General features: G+C 48.1%; 1 protein-coding gene across 1 annotated transcript in view; it reads right to left on the reverse strand.

The window, feature by feature from the left end:
- Positions 1-20,369, reverse strand: part of LOC121047176 (cell adhesion molecule 2-like) — a 535,225-nt gene that overhangs the window by 327,490 nt on the left and 187,366 nt on the right. Inside the window, exon 2 of the mRNA XM_040502222.2 lies at positions 67-360. Within this exon, the coding sequence (XP_040358156.1) occupies positions 67-360 (294 nt within the window). The remainder of the gene's footprint in view (positions 1-66; positions 361-20,369) is intronic.

Consider the following 20,369-nt stretch of genomic DNA (forward strand, 5'->3'; position numbering starts at 1 on the left):
CGAAGCAGCGGAGCTGCGCCATTCATCCGGTTATTTGAACGCCGTTAAAACAGGGACTTTACTCACAGTAAACATTCAGGAGCCACTCATCTTGAAGAGAGCTGTTCTCGAGCAGCGGGTTGGAGGCGTCGCATGTGAGCAGCTTGCCATCGTGTTCCCTCCGCGGCGTAAAGCTCACCGCCGAGGTTGTCGAGTTCTCGTCCGGGGACACGAAGATGTAGGCGTCTGCGATGAGCTGACCATCCAGGCGCCAATAGACCTCCGCCGGCGGCCGGGAGCCTGAACTGACGCACTCCAGCTCCACGGCCTCCCCTTCAAACAGGTGGCCCCGGTTTGTGATGCGCGTCTTGAGCGGCGGGGCTGCAAAGGGTGTGCAACGTGGCGCCATGTCAATCCAATCTATCGCGTCCAACCCACTTTCTTGTCCGCGCATTGGTTATTGGTATAGGTTATGGCTAATTGGGCTCAATGTTTTCGTACAGCAATTGAGAAACTACGGGAAAGGTTCGTTTCTAGATAATATTTGAATGCAGCTAAGGCTCATCCTTCACCTATGCTCCGTTTTCTAATTAGCTTTCGACGCAATCGACTCAGCTGTCTTGAACTTGTCTCGATTTAGTGTTTCATTAGCACGGACTATTCCCTATAAATGAGACGCTAGAGGCGCTCTTGTGACAGTGTTTCGAAGCGCTGTCATGTATTGATCAGAGGTAACGCTTTCTCCCTTCGGCACCACTGTGATTCACGCGCATTTGATAGAACGGCAAAAGGCAAATATATCACAGTTGAAGTGGACCTTTAGAGCGCAGCTCTTAGGCGCCCGTTTCCGGCTTGAGCGGCGTCGCCGTCGCCGTCGCCATCGGCGTAACCAAGGTTACCCCAAGGTCACGTGACCCCTCCCAAGGTCACGTGAACCCCCAAGGTCATCATAAGGTCACGTGACCCCTTCCAAGATCACCCCAAGGTCACCACGTGACCCCTCCCAAGGTCACGTGACCCCGACCCCTGCCAAGGTCACCTCAAGGTCACGTGACCCCCAAGGTGACCCCCACGTGACCTCCAGGGTCGCTTGACCCCCCAAGGTCACGTGACCCCCCGAGGTCACGTGACCCCCTCCCCCCGAGGTCAGGTGACCCCCGGAGCATATTAAAGAATGCGGGGAGGAGGAGGAGAAGGAGGAGGGGTCTGCCCTCCCCTAAGTACCCTTCCCTCCCCCTCCTCAAGAGCTGCGCTCGAATTCGGCGTTACAAGGAGTTGTAAACGGCTCTTCTTTTGTTTCAAAGCCAACGTGAAAACAGTTTATTAGGGTACCTCATTTCTAGCTTTTATATTTTGATTTAGTCTGATTTTGTGGAGTGAATTTATTTCCGAAAAAAATGGTGCCTACTTGTGGTGAGAAACTAAAAAAGAGCCTTATTAAAAATCTCCATTCCCTCCGTATATGAGACTGCAATTAGCTAAATGAGGCTCATATCTTTCTTCACGAGAAGGTAAAGAAAAAAGTTTTTTTTTCCTTTTGAACGCGCAAGGACTGTAATTACAGGAACATATCTGCCGTCATGAAACGCAGAAGAAAAACGCGGCCTCCTCTGAAAAGCTCACGAGCACCTCCCTTAAGCTTTTGTGCGGACGAGCCAAGGTCGGCATCCCCGACGCCCATGCAAAAATGTAGACCGGCGTCTGGAATATACTTGTAATAGAGTAAAACAATATTTATTCAAAGAACAGAGTAGTCCAGAACGAACATTCTGTAGTGGTCGTTTTTACCTGTATCACAGCTCAGGGGCACGTGATCGCCGCATTTCATGACAGCACACCCCTTCGCCTTTTCACAGAAAGTCCAAAAGATAACGCGAAACATTTTGATATGCCCGGAACGTCTTAATTGTTGTGAATGAGTCACTACCTGCTCCATTGGAAGAAATAGCGCGACACTATCGCCCTGAGTAGGTTTATTTCCCGACGACAGATCAGCAGGACCCGCCGTTGCTTGGGGCGAATAGAGTGAAAACACTTGGGTTGGTCGCTCCGACTCTACGCTGCAGGGTTGTATGAGTATGAGAATTAGGGGCTGCGGGGACATGTCAATATTAAGAATAGATTCGCCTCTGGGGTGGACCCGGCTGGGGCGAAGATACTGTATGTGGCAATAAAGTTGTTATCACAGTTTTATCGGCCGATTCAACAACATCAACTGCAGTACCAGTCCGCAACTGGTCCATGTGGCGGCGCCAAAATTGTCCTTAACTTGCATGAACCATGTACAATTTGGGACTCGTGACTAATTATGTACTACCCAGCAGCCAGGCAGGCCTTACAGCAAAGTTTCAAGTTTGCACCTCATGGGCCGTGCTAAAATCACTCCATTTTCTATAGGACGTGTGGTTCCTGGTTCCTGTAGGAATCCTCACCTCGGGCATAGAGGTCGGGATCCAGGCCTGAAATCATACGTTTAACGCAGTCGTAGTTTGTTGACAAATGAATAACTCAGCTGGAAATCTCGCCCTTGTGAAGTGAGGCGTAGAATGCTGAGCGAATAACATCTTCACCAGGCAGTGTTACCAGACATTTGATTCCATAAGAAGAGGACCCTCATTCGTTATCGGTACCATTATTTCGGCTTGCTCATTGGAGCTTGGGTGGTAAGGGGTGACGGAAACATGCCACATTAAATTTTGTGAACATAATTCGTCGAATTGTGCTGGCGTAAAAGATCTCCGATTACATGAGACGGTATCGTCTAGCAGGCTGCGGGTGGCAAACACTGCACGAAGGTGGCGTACCCTTTATGACGCTGTCAATGATGTCTGGACTACTTCTAACCGTTTGGAACAGCCATCCATGAAATGAGAAATGTCTTGTTGAAATGTCTTATGTACATTGGCCAGCAAAATCTGTGTAAATGCGCGACCACGTCTTGGTGGTGCATTCCTATGGAAACATTCGATTTTTCGCAAGAACATAACGGCACTCCTGACGAGTGGGACATTGCCTAACCATTGCTTCAACCTTCGAGTTATTTTTTGGCTATCGGACATAATTGCGAGCCAAACCCTTCATTTTTACGATACCAGGACGACTGCCGTGAAGGAGCGAGAGCGTTCCTTTTTTTTGTTTTTGCTCAATGGCGGAACAAGCACACGACAGCCCTAGAGTACGCATTTTTTGTGAACTGACAACTCGAACCATCTTTGGGTGGAGGGTCGGAAAGACTCGTCGAGAGGTTGTTGGCCAATCATTCGACACGCAGAACAGGAACCTTGACAATGCGGGATCCCGACGGGTCTCCTCTGCAATTCGCTCGCTGAGCGTTGAGCGGAGGTTTGTGAGTGGCCTCTAAAAGTAAGCGGTGTATAGGTACAGCAGAGATCTCACCAGTAGAAGTCGGTAAAGGTACGCGAATTAGTTCACCCATGTTAGTCAGCCTTTTATTTCTAGGATGGTAAACAGTTCGTAGTCATAGGGTGAAAACGTCGGGCTCCCCTGCTGCGTCCGTAATGACATGACTTCCGTTATGAGCTTGCTTTGATGCATCAGTCCTAGGAGAGGCTTGTGGTTTCTACAAATAAAAGGTGACATCCGTACGAGAACCGGTGCAGTTACTTGACGTCTGTGACAATTGCCAAGACTTCCTTGTCACTTTGGATGTATTTGTGTTCGGTGGAAGTTAGTGCTCTTCAGAAGTGGGCCACTGGAGACTCTCGTTCATTTGGCATGGTGTGACTTCGCACGGCAGCCGCACCATAAAGGGGAACATCACGATCAAGCGAAAGAGTCAGAGCTTTGTTGTAACGTACAAATAAGCCATCGCTACGGAGAGTCTCTTTCGCCTGCAAATATGCTTCGTCATAAACCTTGCTCTGCTTTACAAGAGTTTGTGCAGAGGTTTCAACAACCCCCCCCCCCCCCCCCCCCCCCGCGGATTTCCGTGAAAAACCGTAGGAGTTTTGTTTCCCCTAAAATGCAAATAACTCGGTGCCATTACTCGGGTATACCTTCAACCTTATCCTTGGTTAGTCGGATACCCGTTGCCTTGCACGGTAACCAAGGCTAGGTATTGCTGACTGAGGAGAAAAAGCACTGCTTTTAGCGTAGGTGGTGTCCAGCCTCTGGGAGTCGCAGCAGGACCTCTTTCAGACGTTTATTGTGACTCGCCACAGTCCTTCTAGAGATAAAGATGTCGTCGAGGTAGCGGTCACATCTCATTCCCGAGAGAAACGTATCAATGAAGCGTTTAAAAATGGCAATCAAAGGTCACACCAAAAGTTAGCCGGCACACGCGGTACAATCATTTATACGTGGAAATAGTGGTGAGATCGGCAGCAGCATCTAACTTAAGCTTTTGGAATGCTTGCTCTAAATCTAATTTTGTGAGGAAAGTCCTACTAATACAACTGGACAGAATACGATGGGAAGTGAGAAACGCGTACACTTCAGCAATCAATATTGGATTACTAGTGCTGGGATAATTCCAGCAGAGACGGAGCTTATCATGTTTAATAACAACTTGCACGATCGGTGTAGCCAATTGGATGTCTCACGCGCTTCAGTATTTGTTGTTTAATAAGATTTTCCATTTTTGCTTAAACGAAAAGTTGATGAGCAAACATAACAGATCTAGACTTTAGGAGCTTTGGCGTCGAATTCGTTGTGATGGGCATTGATATGAATTCTCTACAGTGGGACCCAGGTTTCCTACAAAAACATCAGGGTAAAGTAGAAACAACCATGAGCAGCGTAAAGAGTTCACATTTGAAACATCAGTGCCAAATTCTCAAACCAAGCACGGTCAAGAAGTTTAACCTGTCCTCTACTGACAAGGAAAATAAAAGCGTGGTGAAGCCGCACGGAAAATGTACGCGAAATCCAATGTTCCCAAATACGCTGAAGTACTGCTTTGTCGAAATTGTAAGCAACTGGCCAGTTTTTAGCTAGGTGTGCAGGAACGCGTTCTTACAGTGTTTTCTACGTTTCCTCACAAATATTTTAATACGACAGCTCCGCTATTCACTTCTATAGAAAACGGACCTCCTTTGTGAGTCGCCTCTACCATATAAAGGCGCATATTTTTATTTTCAACTGCGTACACATCAAAATATGATAAAGGCTCTGTTTGATCTTCCTGCACCACATGTGTGGCATGAGCGTCGTTCATCTTCGATGCTTGAGGAAGACGTTGTTGCTCCCTCTCTTTTGCCATACAGACCTCCTCGAGTTGTCCCACCTTATTGCTGTAGCGATACACGCTGTTTTTGAGTCGGTAACTAAAGGGCCAGTGTTGTCCTCCGCATCGAAATCAATACGCACCTACTTTTTGAGGACCGATGCGCTGAACAGCGTTGAGGCTGTGTGAGTCCACGAAGAGGGTTTTCTTGAGCACTGTCTCTGGCTGGCTGTTTTCCTCAACCCAACGACCCTGCTCTTAGCTCCTGTGTCCCCTTGGAGGCGGTCTCGGTGGCCGTAGCGAGCGCGGTAACTTTTTTTAGAATCCAGGTTCTTTGTGGCCAAGAGCTTGTCCTGGAGTTTGAAAGTCTCCACACCAGAGACAAACGGGTAGGAAATCATCGCGTTGATCCCTGCGCCATATTCGCAAGCTTTGCCCAACCTATGCAATGCGCTGACGTATTCAGCGATGGTCTCGTTATCCTATTGTTACCGCCCGTGGAAACGAAAGCGTTGCAAATAGGGGTGTGCGAATACCGAATAGTAGTTTTCGAATCGAATGCCGAATAGAACCAAGAAAAAAAGCCGAATATTGAATCGGATATCGAATAGTGATTTTATTTGTAGGAATTTTTCGAAGTGTGCTGCGAATGAGATAATTATATGTGCAGAGTATGCTCCTGGTGCACAATATGCGTCTTGTACAAAAGAAAAGCCAAAATCTAAAAAAAGATCTGTTGAAAAAAGAGCAGTTGCTGTTAGTCTTTGGGCACTAAAGATCCGATTGTATGGTGGAAACATGATCTATCTACCCTAAACGTCACAAAAAGGCAAAGTTACAGCCACGCGTGCCTTTTTTTTCTTTAAAAGCGCAACCTAAAACCGCGGCTTTTTAAAAAAAAAATATTTGTATATATTAGAAAAGGGGCATTTTGCGATAATTGGTCTCCATTCTAAAGAAAAAAGCGGGCACCCGGGATTTGGTTTCAAATAAATAAACGGATAGGTGTTAAATCTGATTAAACAGGCTTAAAAAGTATAATCTGAACTAAGAAAGAAAAAAACGTAGTTAGGTGGCGCAAGTCACCGTCCAACTCCCGCTATAAATCAATTTTTCTGTCTATCTATTCTGTTTTAGAGAGCCTTGATTTAAAGAAAAAAAAAAGGAAGCAACCGAAACTGTAACTACGGAGACTGCTCCAGCGCAGATTGGTCGTGAGTGTGCATGTGTTGTGTTGTCGCGTGGAAAGAAGGCGAGCAGACAGAAGAGCGACGATGCCTGCTCTGCCTGCCCGATCCCGATCGACGCTTTCGTGTTTTCGTCACTTTCTCGCGGTTCGTAATTCAAACGGGGCTATCGAACTCTTGGATACCCTCTCAAATCTAGGCACACTGTTTCCGTTCATTTCGTTCCGAATCAGAATTTGTGGTTCCAAAAGAACGACGACGATAACTCGGCTGGTTTCATCCGCGTGGTAACGTTGTTTTCTTTCTGTGATCGTGCAGCCGCCAATTTCTGCGAGTGCGGCGAGTGTGTTTTACATCGGCACTTTAATTTGAAACTATGGGCTTTACTCGTGAAAAGAATTAAGGTTGGCGCGGAATTCCGGCTTCCCAACAATCCCTCTCGGGAAGCGGAGCAAATGGGATGCTTCGGTTGTGATTCAAGCGTATGTCAGGATCGCGAGCAAATCAGCGTGCTATAAAGTTTGTGGCGTTCGTTACTTTTCTTTTTTCTAACCTGTGCATTAGATTTTTGTGGAATGGTAGGACCAGGAGATGTTTCTGGCATGGTCTGTCTAACATCACGGCGCTTACATTGGGAGAAAATATGGCTTTTTTGTTTGCTCCGCGCCAACCGCGGGTCATTGGCCGAATATATCGAATATTTGAGTAACCGAATTCTAGAAATTCTAGGGATTTATTCGGGAACTTTCTATTCGATTCGAATTCGTATATTCTAGTATTCCCACACCAATATTTGCAAAGCCTACAGTGGCTTAGGAAAATAATCAGTGTCTATCCTCTCGAAAATAATCTCGAACTTAGTGCCAGATCGCAATGGCTCTGACCATTGGTTCCGAACAACAGAGTATGCCGCCGGTCCGCATCTTCTTATCAACACGGCTCGCCGTGCGTTTGTGGAGTCTACACCGTGCACATTGAAAGGACTGCTCAGGCGTTAGATGTACTCAGTGCATGCGTTTTGAGCCGTAGACTCGAACTTCTCGATGCTGATTTTGTGGGACATGAAAAGGCCTTCGGTTCGTCAAGCTCGTCGCCAGTATAATGAACTCGTAATAGAGTAAAACTTCGTTTATTCAATGGACATGGTAGTCTAGAGCAAACATCCGATTGACGTCGTCTTCTGTATCACAGTGCAAGGGCGCGTGAGCATTGCATTTCAGGAGACCACAACGTCAACTCCCGCAAATCACCTGCACGTGGGTCGAAAGAATCGTTCGTCTACGTTATTGAGATAGTTAAATAGTTAACGAAGGCCATCAACCTCCTGAAGCATGCGAGATAATCCATTCTTCCAGGTGCAAACTGGAGCCGGGCGCAAACTAGAGTAGAACCGTTGCGACTCTGGACTCAAACAGTGTATACTTGCGAACCAGAGCCTTCTTATGAAAAAAAATTCTTATTTTGAACGATTTAAATCGCGTTAATTTTTTTTTTTTTCATTTTACGTTTGGTCTATTTCATTTCTTTAACATCTTACCGTGTTTCTTTCGCACACAATACACTCAAGGGCTTCATTTTTCGTCCTTCCTTGTGTAGGGACTGCACGCATCGACAAGCGAATCTAGTCTCGGCACTGGAAAAAGAGAAAAACACGCGCGCGCCAGCTATACACTCTTAGAAAAAAGCTAGTAAAAAGCTAGTAACTGCAGCAATTACTACCCCTTTCTGACCTTTACTGCCTTTCACTAAATATTTACTACCTCAAAGGCGCGATAGTTAGTAATGAGTTAGCAGATGCAGCCATTGCTACCTTTTTCTGACCGTTACTATCTTTTTACTAGCTATTTACTACCGCAAAGGCGCAGAGAAGATGGCGGCGCTTGCTTTATACCCGATTGCCAGCGTTAGCGACGTACTTGCTGTTTCGGATCGCAGGGGGAGGTATCTACACGCAATCGTATCATCAAATATTGTATGAGGAGGCATGTTTAAGGGTTGGAGCTGACTTTATAACGATCGCAGCCTTCATACCAGCACGACGTGGAAAACAGCGCTGCAGCGAGCGCAGTAGCCATTGTTGATGCAATGGCCATGCGGCTTACTTACTTTCCTTCTCGCCTGCATCGATTTGTGAGCGTTTATATTTTCACTTTGATTTTAACTGGGATGAAAATAACCACGTAGCACACACTAAAAACGCTTAAAAAAAGTTATTTCCGCTTATGTTATTTTGTATCTTTTTTTTTTTTTAATAATGTTTTTCTTTCATAAGCGAAGCTTGGCAACATTGTACGACAACCAAGTTGGGGCCAGTCGGAGTTCGCAAGATGCTGATTTCTCCGATGTGAACCTGCCGTGTTTGCCTTGTGTCGTGTGCAGTTCTCGTGTTCCCGTGTTGGAGTGCATAGTTAACGTTCGTGCGCTCGACGGGGTGAGTGTGTGCGTGGATCTGGAGTGCTCCGAGGATAGTTCTAACGAGCCGGTGCCGCTGTCACTGGATTGGGTCTTGTCGTCCAAGATGCTCTTCTCTGCCTACTCCTACTTGGCAATGAGAACTTTTTCACGGTTTGTGTGTGCTCAATAGTTGAATGATTCTGATTAAGCTGTCTTCGGTCGTGACAGTGCACTGTCAGAACCGTTGATGTGCGTCGTAAACAGTGTATGTAGCTTTGGGACTAATGAAAAAAAAAACTGTTTTGGCATTCTACGAATCTTTCTGAATTTACTTAAATCTGCCTCAAAAACGCGAGCATTTGTCAATGTACTACAAAAATTAAGATGCGAGCCGCACGCGGTATTAATTTTGCATGCATTTTTGTAGCGCAGCACGCGAAAGGAGTGCAGCTGCCGTCGTACTCCCCGTCATTTGCAGCCTTCGTCCGCCGCGGGAGACGGCAAGAAAGCACTCTGTCGCCGACGGCGACCGCATTCTAATCGATTTAGCGAGCGGCGAGCTAGCGACAGAGACAGCGACAAGCGACGGCGATTTCTCACGGTCACCCGTAGCGGCGCTCGTTTTTTTTTTAATTTCTAGGAAACGTCGCTGACCGCCCTGGCAGCTTGTTCCCGTCGCTTTCATGCGGTTTGCCTCGTCGCGGAACTGACCTAGCGACTCCGAAGAACTGACGTGCTGATACACGACGGCAAGTTTGCGCACTCAGATGGTCGCTATAAAAGACTTAAGGGCAGTCATGGAATTAAGCGGGGAGCAAGTGGCCGAGTGGCCAAGTGGGCTCAAGCGTCTCCGCTCGTTAGCTTGCGCTGGGAACTCGCTGGGTTCGATCCCCACTGCCCCCACCCGTAAGATTAAGTAAGCGTGTGTTCGTGTCGAATGCATTGTGTCGATTGTGTGCTAAAAATATGGGTTTATATGCTTGGCAACTTGCAAATTTGGAAGCATTGAAATAAACCGAATAATGAACTTCCTTTTTGTGTACGTTCAATTGGACGGTAACTAGCGCCACCTGCATTACGCATTTCCAATTTCAATTTTTGTTGCGCCTGCTACCTGGTGGTATAGCATAACCACACACCTTTTTCCTTTTTTTTTTTTCGACCGGAAATCAAGTGATTAGCTGCGCTTCCTGTCTTCCGTCGGGAGGTAGCGCTAGTTACTAGCTAAAGGTAGTAGACCGTTTTAGTGGACCGTACGCTATAGCTTTGCGTACGCAAGAAAATTACGGGTCGTGAGTGCGCATGCTCAGAACGCAGTAGAAGGACTAGCGTATTGCGTACGCACGCAACGCTGGGGATGTTGCGTTGCGCGCTAGCGGGCCTTGCGGGAAGCTCTAAAGAAATCTTGGGCCCAACGAGAGCGCCAGTTCCAAGATGGCGGTTACCTTGACTGGCGCAGCAAGGACATCCTGGTGTTCTCTACGTTCTGTGTCACGCGATCGGTGAAATAACGTGGTGTTCAGCGCGGCACTTCTTTCCGGGACGTACCGCGATCGAATCAGATCGCCGTGCAGCTGAAAGAGTGCACAGTGAAAGTGCTCACCGCTCGAATTGTGCGTCAACGCTGGAGTATTCACTGGCGGCCATAGCCGTGTGTGCAAATGCTGAGCGCGTGCAGATGACAAGCTTCCACAGTTCTTTTCTAACGAGCATTTCGCACCGTCAGGATTGCCGGTCTTAGCAGCCTATTAATGTGAGCTCGTTCTGAGCATGCGCTCTCAACAGCACCCTCAAATATGGCGTCCCGTGAATGCCCCCTATTCGCTCAGTTCATCGTCGACGAACGAACGACTCTTCAAGAAATCGCCGAAGTTCTCGCAATGCACTGGACTTCAGTAGGTCATGGATTTGATTCCGCGATAGCATTGATGAAATGTGGCATTTCCACGGGACTAGTGACGGAGGCTCCGTGATCGAATTTGGCTACGCACCCGTACTCGTAGCCTCTGTACCCCGCAGAAAAGCGCGCTGGACGAGGCAGCTGCGGCTTTGGTTTGACTTTGAATAAAATTATTGGACACGTTTTCATTTGCGATACTCATTTTCAGGAGCATGGTGGCGCTATAAGCACGCGGAAATCTGCAACTCTGGCAAATTTAACCAAGATCATGCGAGGTGTTCATTCGAAAACGTAACGCACAACTAAAATCGGTCCGAGCAGGTCATTTTTAGCGTACGCTATACTATTGCGTATTGCGTACGTAAGAGCCAGCAACGCTATACTAAAACTGTCGAGTAAAATGCATGGATTCTACTTTGAGGCTAATAACAGTTACTAGCTTCTTGACCTAGTAACCGTTACTAGCTTGACCGTTACTACCTAAGGTTACTAGGTACCTAGTAACATATGAGACAAGCGGTTACTAGCTGTTACCTAGTATATACTACTAGCTTTTTTTTTAAGAGCGTACGCTCACGCGCTCACGTAAAGCAGTCTCTGATGAGGCACCTCTGAGATAGACGTTTGTGATGTGCGCGGCTGAGAACCATCACCGGGCTACAGATGTTTTCGCCATGACGTGGCCCCGCGTGCCACGAGGTATACCGCCGACGGCCGGAGAAAAGGTACGAGCGAAAAAGGACGAAAAGAGGCAGAAGAAGACAAGCGGTTCGAGGAGCTGGCTGACCGTTGAGTTCGTCCCGGTTCGACTAGGCCTTGAATTAACTCAAGAATACGCTGGCCTGGCCACCGCTCCCGCTGAGTGCGTCCAGGTTCCACAAGGCCGGGAACTTAGAGACTCGTGAGCCCGCCCTCCGCCCTCGCTGGGTTCGTCCGGACTTCTGAAGACCCGGAACCCAACACTCCGGCCGCTCAGCCATCTGCACCTTCGCAACGACAGAAGACTCCAAGACCCAACGTATGACTAACATTTTTCTATTGGCATTAAGAACTGTGGAAGCCGCGTGCGCAACATCTACTGATATCGCTGTTCTAAATATTTTTGTAGAACCTTTGCGAATACCATTGATGTAAATATTTTTCTTTATATCTTCTTTGTTTAAACAATTCTCGAAGCCAACGGTCTCGTTCTCATTATTTATGACACGACATCCCACGAACCTATGACAACGTTGTTTTGGAACGTCCGTCACCTGCCTGTTTCTTTCACCACATTTGGTGACCCAGATGTGATCGCCAACTAGAACGGGTAAAATGCAGCAAGAAGAGCCTTCGGACCCGTCTCCAGCCACTGTTGCAGCAGCCGCAGTGCGCCTTCCACCATACTGGGACCGCAATCCGCGAGTTTGGTTCCTGCGAGAAAAAACACAATTCCACCTCGCAGGGTTCGCCACACAGGGTCGGAAGTATCTCCATGTCGTATTGGCTCTTTCACCAGCTGCCGCCGACGAAGTCTACGACGTTCTGGCAAATCCCTTTACAGCAACACCATATGACTAACTGAAGAATGCTCTGCTCCAGCGCACCAAGGTTTCGGAACGCTCCCGCGTGCAGCAGCTTCTCTCGGCGAAAGAGCTCGGTGACCGGCGGTCAAGCCAGTTGCTGCGAAGCATGACCCAGCTTCTTGGAGAGCGCGCAAACAATGCTAACAATCTGCACGACGTATTCCTCCGCCAGCTCTTCTTGCAGAGGCTCCCTTCCAATGTTCAGGTGGTTTTGGCAACAGCAACAACGTTGGACCTGGCCGGACTTGCCGCGCTGGCCTACGCCATGATGGAGGTGACCACTCCATCCGTCGCCAATGTTACCGTGGCTCCACAGCAACCAACAGCCCTCGCCTCTAGATCGGCCGCCAACAGCCAACCACCCCAAGCCAACATCGAGCAGCTCTGCCAACGTTTGGAGGAGATCGTCGTCGCAGCTTCACAAGGCCGCGCCCTCGACCCCCTTGAATCACGTCGGAGACGTTCGACATCTCGTCGGACACGTGGCGAATCGACGTCTCGTCGGACACGCGGCAAACCGACGTCTCGTCGGACACGCGGCGAAAGCACGCGATCACCGAGCCCTTCCGGGGTCTGCTACTACCCCCACCGCTTCGGTGCCAACGCCCGTCATTGCCTCCGCCCCTGTTCATGGCAGGGAAACAGGCCGGCCGACCTCTAGAGGCCACGAGTGGTGAGGACCTCGACTAAAGTCACCTGTTCTATGTGTCTGACCAAGCCAGCAAGAACCGGTACCTTGTCGACACTGGAGCCGAGATCAGCGCAGTTCCAGCAACGCGTACCGACTGTTCCTTGACATCGATTTATTTTCTGCGTGCAGTGAACAACAGTGCCATCCCAGTCTACCGCGAAAGGTCGATCATCCTAAGCCTCGGCCTCCGGTAGGTTTTCCGGTTAATCTTCCAGGTGGCCGACGTCAGTCAAGGAATTCTCGGCGCGGACTTTCTCAACCACTACAAGCTCCTCGTCGATGTCAGAAGCAAGCGACTAATAGACTCCACCACGCGACTTTCCGTCCTTGGTATCGCAACGGAAGACAATGCAGTCTACACCTCTGCCTGCACGATCTCGGAAGAAGCGTTCAAGACCTCGCTGAGCAAGTTTCCGAGCCTTACTAAGTCACCTGATTAGACCAAACCCATCTCGCACGACGTACAACACCACATCTTGACGACAGGACCACCTGTTTACTGTCGTCTCCACCGTCTAGCCCCAGAGAAACTCCGCGATGCTCGCCAAGAGTGTGAGCACATGTTAGACCTTAGCATCATTTGAACTTTGTCTAGCAGCTGAGCGTCTCCATTACACATGGTGTCGAAGAAAAATGGAGACTGGCGGCTATGTGGCGATTTTCGTTGCCCTAAACAAGAACACTGTACCGGACAGGTACCCTCTACCTAACATCCAGGGTTTAACGGTGAACGTACAGGGCGCGAAGATATTCTCGAAGATTGATCTGACGTGGGCCTATCACCGAAATCCCGTGGCCGAAGAAGACATCGTTAAAACAGCTATCACAACACCGTTTGGACTTTTCGAACTTCTCCGCATGCCCTTTGGCCTCAGAAATGCGGCTCAGTCATTCCAACCGTTCATCGGCGCTGTCACACGAGGGTTACCTTTTGTCTTCGCATGCGTAGACGATTTGCTCATAGCCAACAAGTCGCCTGAAGAGCACACGACCTACTTAGACCTCCTCTTCGAACGACTGCGCAGCCACGGCATTGTCATCAACGCTAAAATGGCACCTGTATCAAACGGGCATCAAACGGGCATATCAAAGCCAGCGAAACGCGCTACAGGGTTTTCGAACGTGAGCTATTCCCTGCCTACTTGGCAGTACGACACTTTCAACATTTCGTTGAGGGACAGCCATTTACAATATGGACTGGCCACAAGCCCCTAACTTACGCCATCAGCAATTCCGGGTCCATGGGCGTACCAACCGGGTAGGCAAGGGGAGCGCTTGCCCCCCCTCCCCCCAGTCCTCAGAATGGGGGGCAAGGCTTGTGTTTTGCCTCCCCCCCCTGAAAGAGCCGCCACTCGGCAGGGCAAACACCGTCCGGCGGCGCCCAAGGGATACCAAGGGCACCGCCCCCCGGCCCTGGGGGGGGGGGGGGTGTCTGGTTCCCCCCCCCCCCCCCTCAAAAACAAGTTGGTACGCCACTGTCCGAGTCTCATTACACACCACGTAAGATTCGCCAGTTAGCCTGCTTGGCCGAATTCACAACGGACATTCGGCACGTTAAAGGAGTTGACGAATCCACCTGATGTCCTCAGCCGGATCGACGCCGTGAACACCCCAGCCTGTTCTGCTGTCGACTTGAAGTTGCTAGCCCGTCTACAAACCACTGACGAAGAATTGCATGCCCTGCACAGTTGATTCACGTCACTGCAACTGCGGGATGTAAGCTTTCCAGAAGGAACCACCGTGGTCTGCGACCGGTCAACCGGAACGCCGAGGCCTTCGTACCACGTGAATTGCGACGGTAGCTTTTCGAAGCTATTCTTTGCTTGTCGCACCCGGGTGTACGATTATCCCAGAAGCTCCTGTGCGATCGCAACGTTTGGCCCCGGAAAAGATCCGACGTTCGTGAATGGGTGTGTTCCTGCATCGTAGGCCAGTGCGCGAAAGTACAGCGGTATCCAGTACCACCAAGTCGACAATTCCTACAGCCTGACAGCCGTTTCAACAAGATACATCTGGACGTGGTAGGACCCCTAGCGATTTCTCAGGGACAGCACTACATCCTAACGTGCGTCAACAGATTAACACGATGGCCAGAAGCAACCCCACTGTCCGGCATCACCGTTGCCACCGTCGCTGAGGCATTTATGGTTACGTCGGTATACCGTTTTGGCGGCCCCTCAGAGATTGTCACCGACAGGGGTCGGCAATTTGAATCGGCACTCTTTGCCGAGCTCACTCGATTGCTCGGAACCAACCACTTGAAAACGACTGCCTACCACCCACAGTCGAACGGGATGGTAGAACGATTTCATAGACACTTGAAATCGGCCCTGGCTGCTCACGGTGGTCCCTCTGATTGGGATCGTAATCTTCTACTTACGCTTCTTGGAATCCGGAGAGCCTTGAAGGCGGACATCGGAAGCTCCACGGCCGAACGTGTGTATGGCACTGCACTTCGCTTGCTATCAGATATTTTGAAATGGAACTGCCTCAACAACAAGGGAACTTGGACTATGTAGAAGAACTCAAGCAAATTTTTATCAATTTGCGACCGGTGCCTACACGGCAAGAAACTTCAAAGTCTCCCTACGTGACCCAGGACCTCCAAGACGCCACGTATGTTTTCATACGACAGTCGTAAAAGATGCAACTTCGCCCACAATACATAGGACGTTTTCCAGTCGTCGAAAGAGAGGCGACACATTTGTTCTGCGTGTCAACTGCAAAAACGACAGCCTTGCATTGGAAAGACTAAAGCCGGCACGTATTGAGCAAGCGGATATACAGGAAATAGCGCAACGGGACATCGACCACATGACAGAGAAAAGCCAATTTCGTTGGTACCCGGATGTTTTCTTGCGGTTTGGTTGGGTTCGGCAAATGACAGCTTGTGCTCCCCATCGTGTTGAGACTTCCAAGGAGCCGTTCCCTCTCGTTTGTGTTTGTGTGGTTGTCCTGCTTTGACCGTGTCGACAAATATCACGGATTACATCTTTCAGGTCCGCTATTATTATGGTAAGTGCACTGCAACCTACTTGTTGGCAACGATTGACCGTTCTTCGCGTCCTCTTCCAGATTATCTATAGAATTATGCAACGTCTATTCTCGCGGCAAGCCGGGAGAATAAGTTCCCCGAAAGTCTACCTTTATAGTCTCGAATTACCTCGGTTCTTGTTTGTATTGAAATCTTCTCAGTTGTATAAAAGCTTAGAGTGCCTCTCACATTTCACAGATCGCTTGCACATTTGTAATAGCCTACAGAAGAGGTAATAAACTGTCGAGGAGAATTGAAAACAATATTTTGTGTCTGTTTTCCTGTTTATTTGCAAGCACCGAGGCGAGCACATTTGTGCTCCGTGTTTCCTCCATGTTATAAATAGGTTTATGAGTTTCAAGACATTTTAAATAAGTGTAATATAACCAACCTCCCGGACGATACCCATGTAGGGCTAGCGCATAATTTGCCATTTCGAATGGCACGTTCAAACGTGTGGTCACGTGCCAAGTCGAAGGGGCACCCGTATCAAAAGGGCACCTGTATCAAACGGGCGTCCGTATCAAACGGGTACCGTTTCGAACGGGTACCGTTTCAAACGGGTACCAGTATCCCATAACCACGTTTGATCCAAACGGATCGACTAGTTTGCCACCCGTTTGATTGAAACGCGTACACCAGTTTGCCACCCGTTTGAATTTCAAATGTTTTTTTTTTTGTTTTTTTTCAGTAGTGTAGTGCTCTTGCTTCAACTTACTATTGACTCTCACTGCTCATGGGATACATGATTACAAAAAAATTAACGTCTCTGGTAGTCCAGAGTTGGCGAGATGGACACAGCATACTTTCTCATAAAAAATAAATACATTTAGAAATCCCTGTAATGAAAAATTAGAGCGCAGCCCTTGTCGAGGAGGAGGGGAGGGTACGGATTGGAGGATATTCCACTCCTCCTCTGTACCCTCCCATCCTCCTCTCCCCTCCTCACCTCCTTTCCTCCTCATTCTCCTCCCCTCCTCCCACTCCTCTTCTCTCTCCTCCTCCCCCTTTTCTCCTCCTATCCTCGTCCTCCTTCCTTTCTCCTCCCCCCTCTCTTCCCCTCCCATTATCGTTCTCTTCCTTATCCTCCCCTCCTCCTCCTACGTACCCTTCCAATCGCCTCTTCCGTACCCACCCTTCCTCCTACAGTTTCCGCGCTAAATTGATCGGGAAAACTGACGTCATGTGGCCTCAACATAAGTTCAATTTCCCGCTAAATTTAGTGGGTGATTACGCCGACAGCGACAGCGACGGCAACGCCGACGGCAACGCCAACAGCGACGCCGCTACAAGCGGAAACAAGCGCCTAAGAGCTGCGCTCTAAAATAAATAAGGCAAATACCTTACCGCTGCTTGTGCAAGATTGCTTGATCCAAGCGTTCAACAGCGTTCGACTGAAATTATGTTGTAACGCTCATTTAATTGTCCAAAAGTCGTCCGTATGTTCATAAATTCGAAGTTCGTACCACTTCTTTAGATTTCTTGCTAGGTATAGTTGTAGGTTCTTTACATTGTCCTCGTCTTTTGATCACAGGTTCTTGTCACTCGCAATTATGTCGGCGTTTTCGAGTTCTACACTTACGCGTTGTCCACGTATTGTTTCCACCAATGCTCCAAGGATGTGGCACGTTTGCTTATGTTGTAACAGTTGTGTACGGGGTAGCACCAAAATCACTGCAGGTGATTTTGGTATCGTCTGCCCGACTGGGGGTTGTACATCGTATGTAGGAATGCTGTCTCCTATACCAAATGTAAAGATGCGTACTGAGGGCGATATAAATTGCGTTCATTCTACACCATTATCGGTTTCGCGCACTCGTTCTTTGTTTGAACTTTGACCTGTTTCGTTACTACACTGTACTTCACTTCTAGTGCACCGTACTACAGCGAACCACCGAGAGGAAGGTGAGTAATTTGATATTATATATGGCAGCGTTAACAGCTTTTTCAGTCGTTTTTGTTCCACTTAGCTATAGACCAATATCGGCGTTAAGTGTAATTATTACACTGCTCAAGAAAAGTTTTCGAAATAGCATAAATAAATGTATTACCAAGAATAGGATATTATGCCCACACCAAACGGATTCAGGCAAAATAGATATACTTCTTCCGCAGTTCTACTTTTAAGTCAACTCTGGCTTTCAATAAACTCCTACATTCAGGTAAGATTGCTAGGGTCCTTTAATTATTTTTAAGTGAGACCTTTTATAGAGTTAACCATACGATTTTAATGAAAAAGCTACAAAACTACAGTCTTCGAGGAAGAAAGGAACTTTTCGGTAACTACATTTCACACAAAAAACAGTAGCGGAGAAAAAAAAAGATATTTCTATGCCGTAATATTGTCACGAATGATGAGGTGACGCAACAAATAATAACTGGGGAAACTGAAACGTTTAATGGGGTGAACTTGTGCCCAAAAATTAAAAGGAAACAGAAGATCACAGCAGAGCGTCGCGGGCGTCGAAGTCGGCGTAACCGCAGTGTCGAACGCTGGGGCGAGACTGACTGCAGATCGCCACGCCGAGCCCCTTATGTACGCGTGTTGGTTCTGGAACAATCGGCCTAGAACGTTCGGTGCGTAGAACACTCTTAACTCGATGAGGCAAGGAAGTTCTCGAACTTGCGAGAACGACAAGTAGAAAGAGCAAATAAAAGAACATTCTGCTACTTCGAATCGAACCCAGACATTCCGCGCGACAGACAAGCGCGGTAGCCATTCGGCCTCGAACGCTCTCGCTCGGCGACGAGCGTGGCAATATATGTTAACTGGAGTAGCATAGGCCCCAGTTCCCCGGCATATACTTTTCTCTCTCTCTCTAAGTTAATTATTGTTTTAAGTAATCTGAATTGTTAATGAATGCTTACAATATGGCATTAATATTTATGGGGTGAGTCTCGACAACCTACTGTGTGAAGTACGTGCGAAATAGCCTAGTTGTGACGATATCAACGGGACGATATCCACACGCGCAGAGGTGGGCTCGTGGCAGAGTGACCGAAGGCAGTGACCGGGATCGAACGCATCGCGATACTGGCGAACCAGAAAACCTAGTTTAGCCTCGGACAAGTGTCGGAAGGCCTATGGGGGCTGGAACCAGGTTTGCTGGAGATCTGCCGCCTGCTTTGAGTCGTCGCTATGAAGAGTCAACACCCAGGCTTAAGGCTGCAGTGTTTCCCAAGAAGGAGTGCCGCCTTGTAAGAGGAATCTCTCTGTCTTTACGTGAACTTGCATATAGCCCGCTGTGCTTCCCAATTTTTTTTTGTTTTTGTAAATATTCTTCTTTTTTTTTTTTTTTTGCTCACACCGTTTCGGAATTTTGTGTCCTCATTCCCTTTCTCCATCACACTAGGGTACAAGACTGGTTCATAAACAATCGACTCAAACTTACCATAAAACACAAGAAATATACAACATTTAATTCGAAGAAACAAAAACAAAAGTAAACCATGGCAAGCTAGCCACACGCCTAGATAGCAAGGAGTTGCAGCGGGTTTATTTTTTACAAATATCTAGGTGTTCTTCACAATTTAGATATGCAGTTGCTAAAGCGAAGTAATAATATTTTTCTCGAAGCTTGAGTATGAGCGCTTCACTTTATTAGAGGCGCGCAAATAATTTGATTTATTAACTCTGTGCATTCTTCACTTCGCGTATGTACATTGCCATCTGACGTATTGTAACAGTCCTGGAAAAGAACATATACTACACACCAACATTTAATTAATGGATGATAGAAAGGGGCGCCTAGAACTCTCACGTTTACAAGACTAACCGGCCAAGCATACACAGGCAGCACACCAATGTTGGACCTGCATTGGACCAACATTGGCAAATGCTGGCTCCGGAGGTTGGTCCAAAATTGGTATTCCGGCCGAGCGCAACTTCTTCCAATGTTGGCCCAGCCATTGGCACCAACGTTGAGCCATCGTTCAACCAACGTTCCAGCCATCATTGGCACCAACGTTGGGCCATCGTTCATTCAATGGTGCAGCCATCATTGGCACCAACGTTGGGCCATCGTTCAACCAATGTTCCAGCCATCATTGGCATCAACGTTGGCCCATCGTTCAACCAATATTCCAGCCATCATTGGCACCAATGTAAGGCCATCCTTTAACCAAATTTTCAGCCATCATTGGCACCTTTGTTAGGCCATCGTTAAACCAATATTTCAGCCATCGTTGGCATCCACACTATGTCATTGGCTATGCCAATTTTGGCTTTCACACTAATTCAATGGCTACGCCATCATTGGCATACAAGTTCATTCATTGAATAGGCCGTTATCGGCAGTCAAGCTCATTCATTGGCATGTCCTAGAGCTAATGCCATATATTTAATGCTGGCTATGCAATGATGGCAATGCGTTTAAATCCTGGTTATTCCAACATTGGGTTTTAAGAACCCCTGGCCTGTTTCGTATTAGCAGC

Source organism: Ixodes scapularis, unplaced genomic scaffold (genome assembly GCF_016920785.2).
Source record: "Ixodes scapularis isolate PalLabHiFi unplaced genomic scaffold, ASM1692078v2 PGA_scaffold0__279_contigs__length_252992795, whole genome shotgun sequence".
NCBI classification, from domain to species: domain Eukaryota; kingdom Metazoa; phylum Arthropoda; class Arachnida; order Ixodida; family Ixodidae; genus Ixodes; species Ixodes scapularis.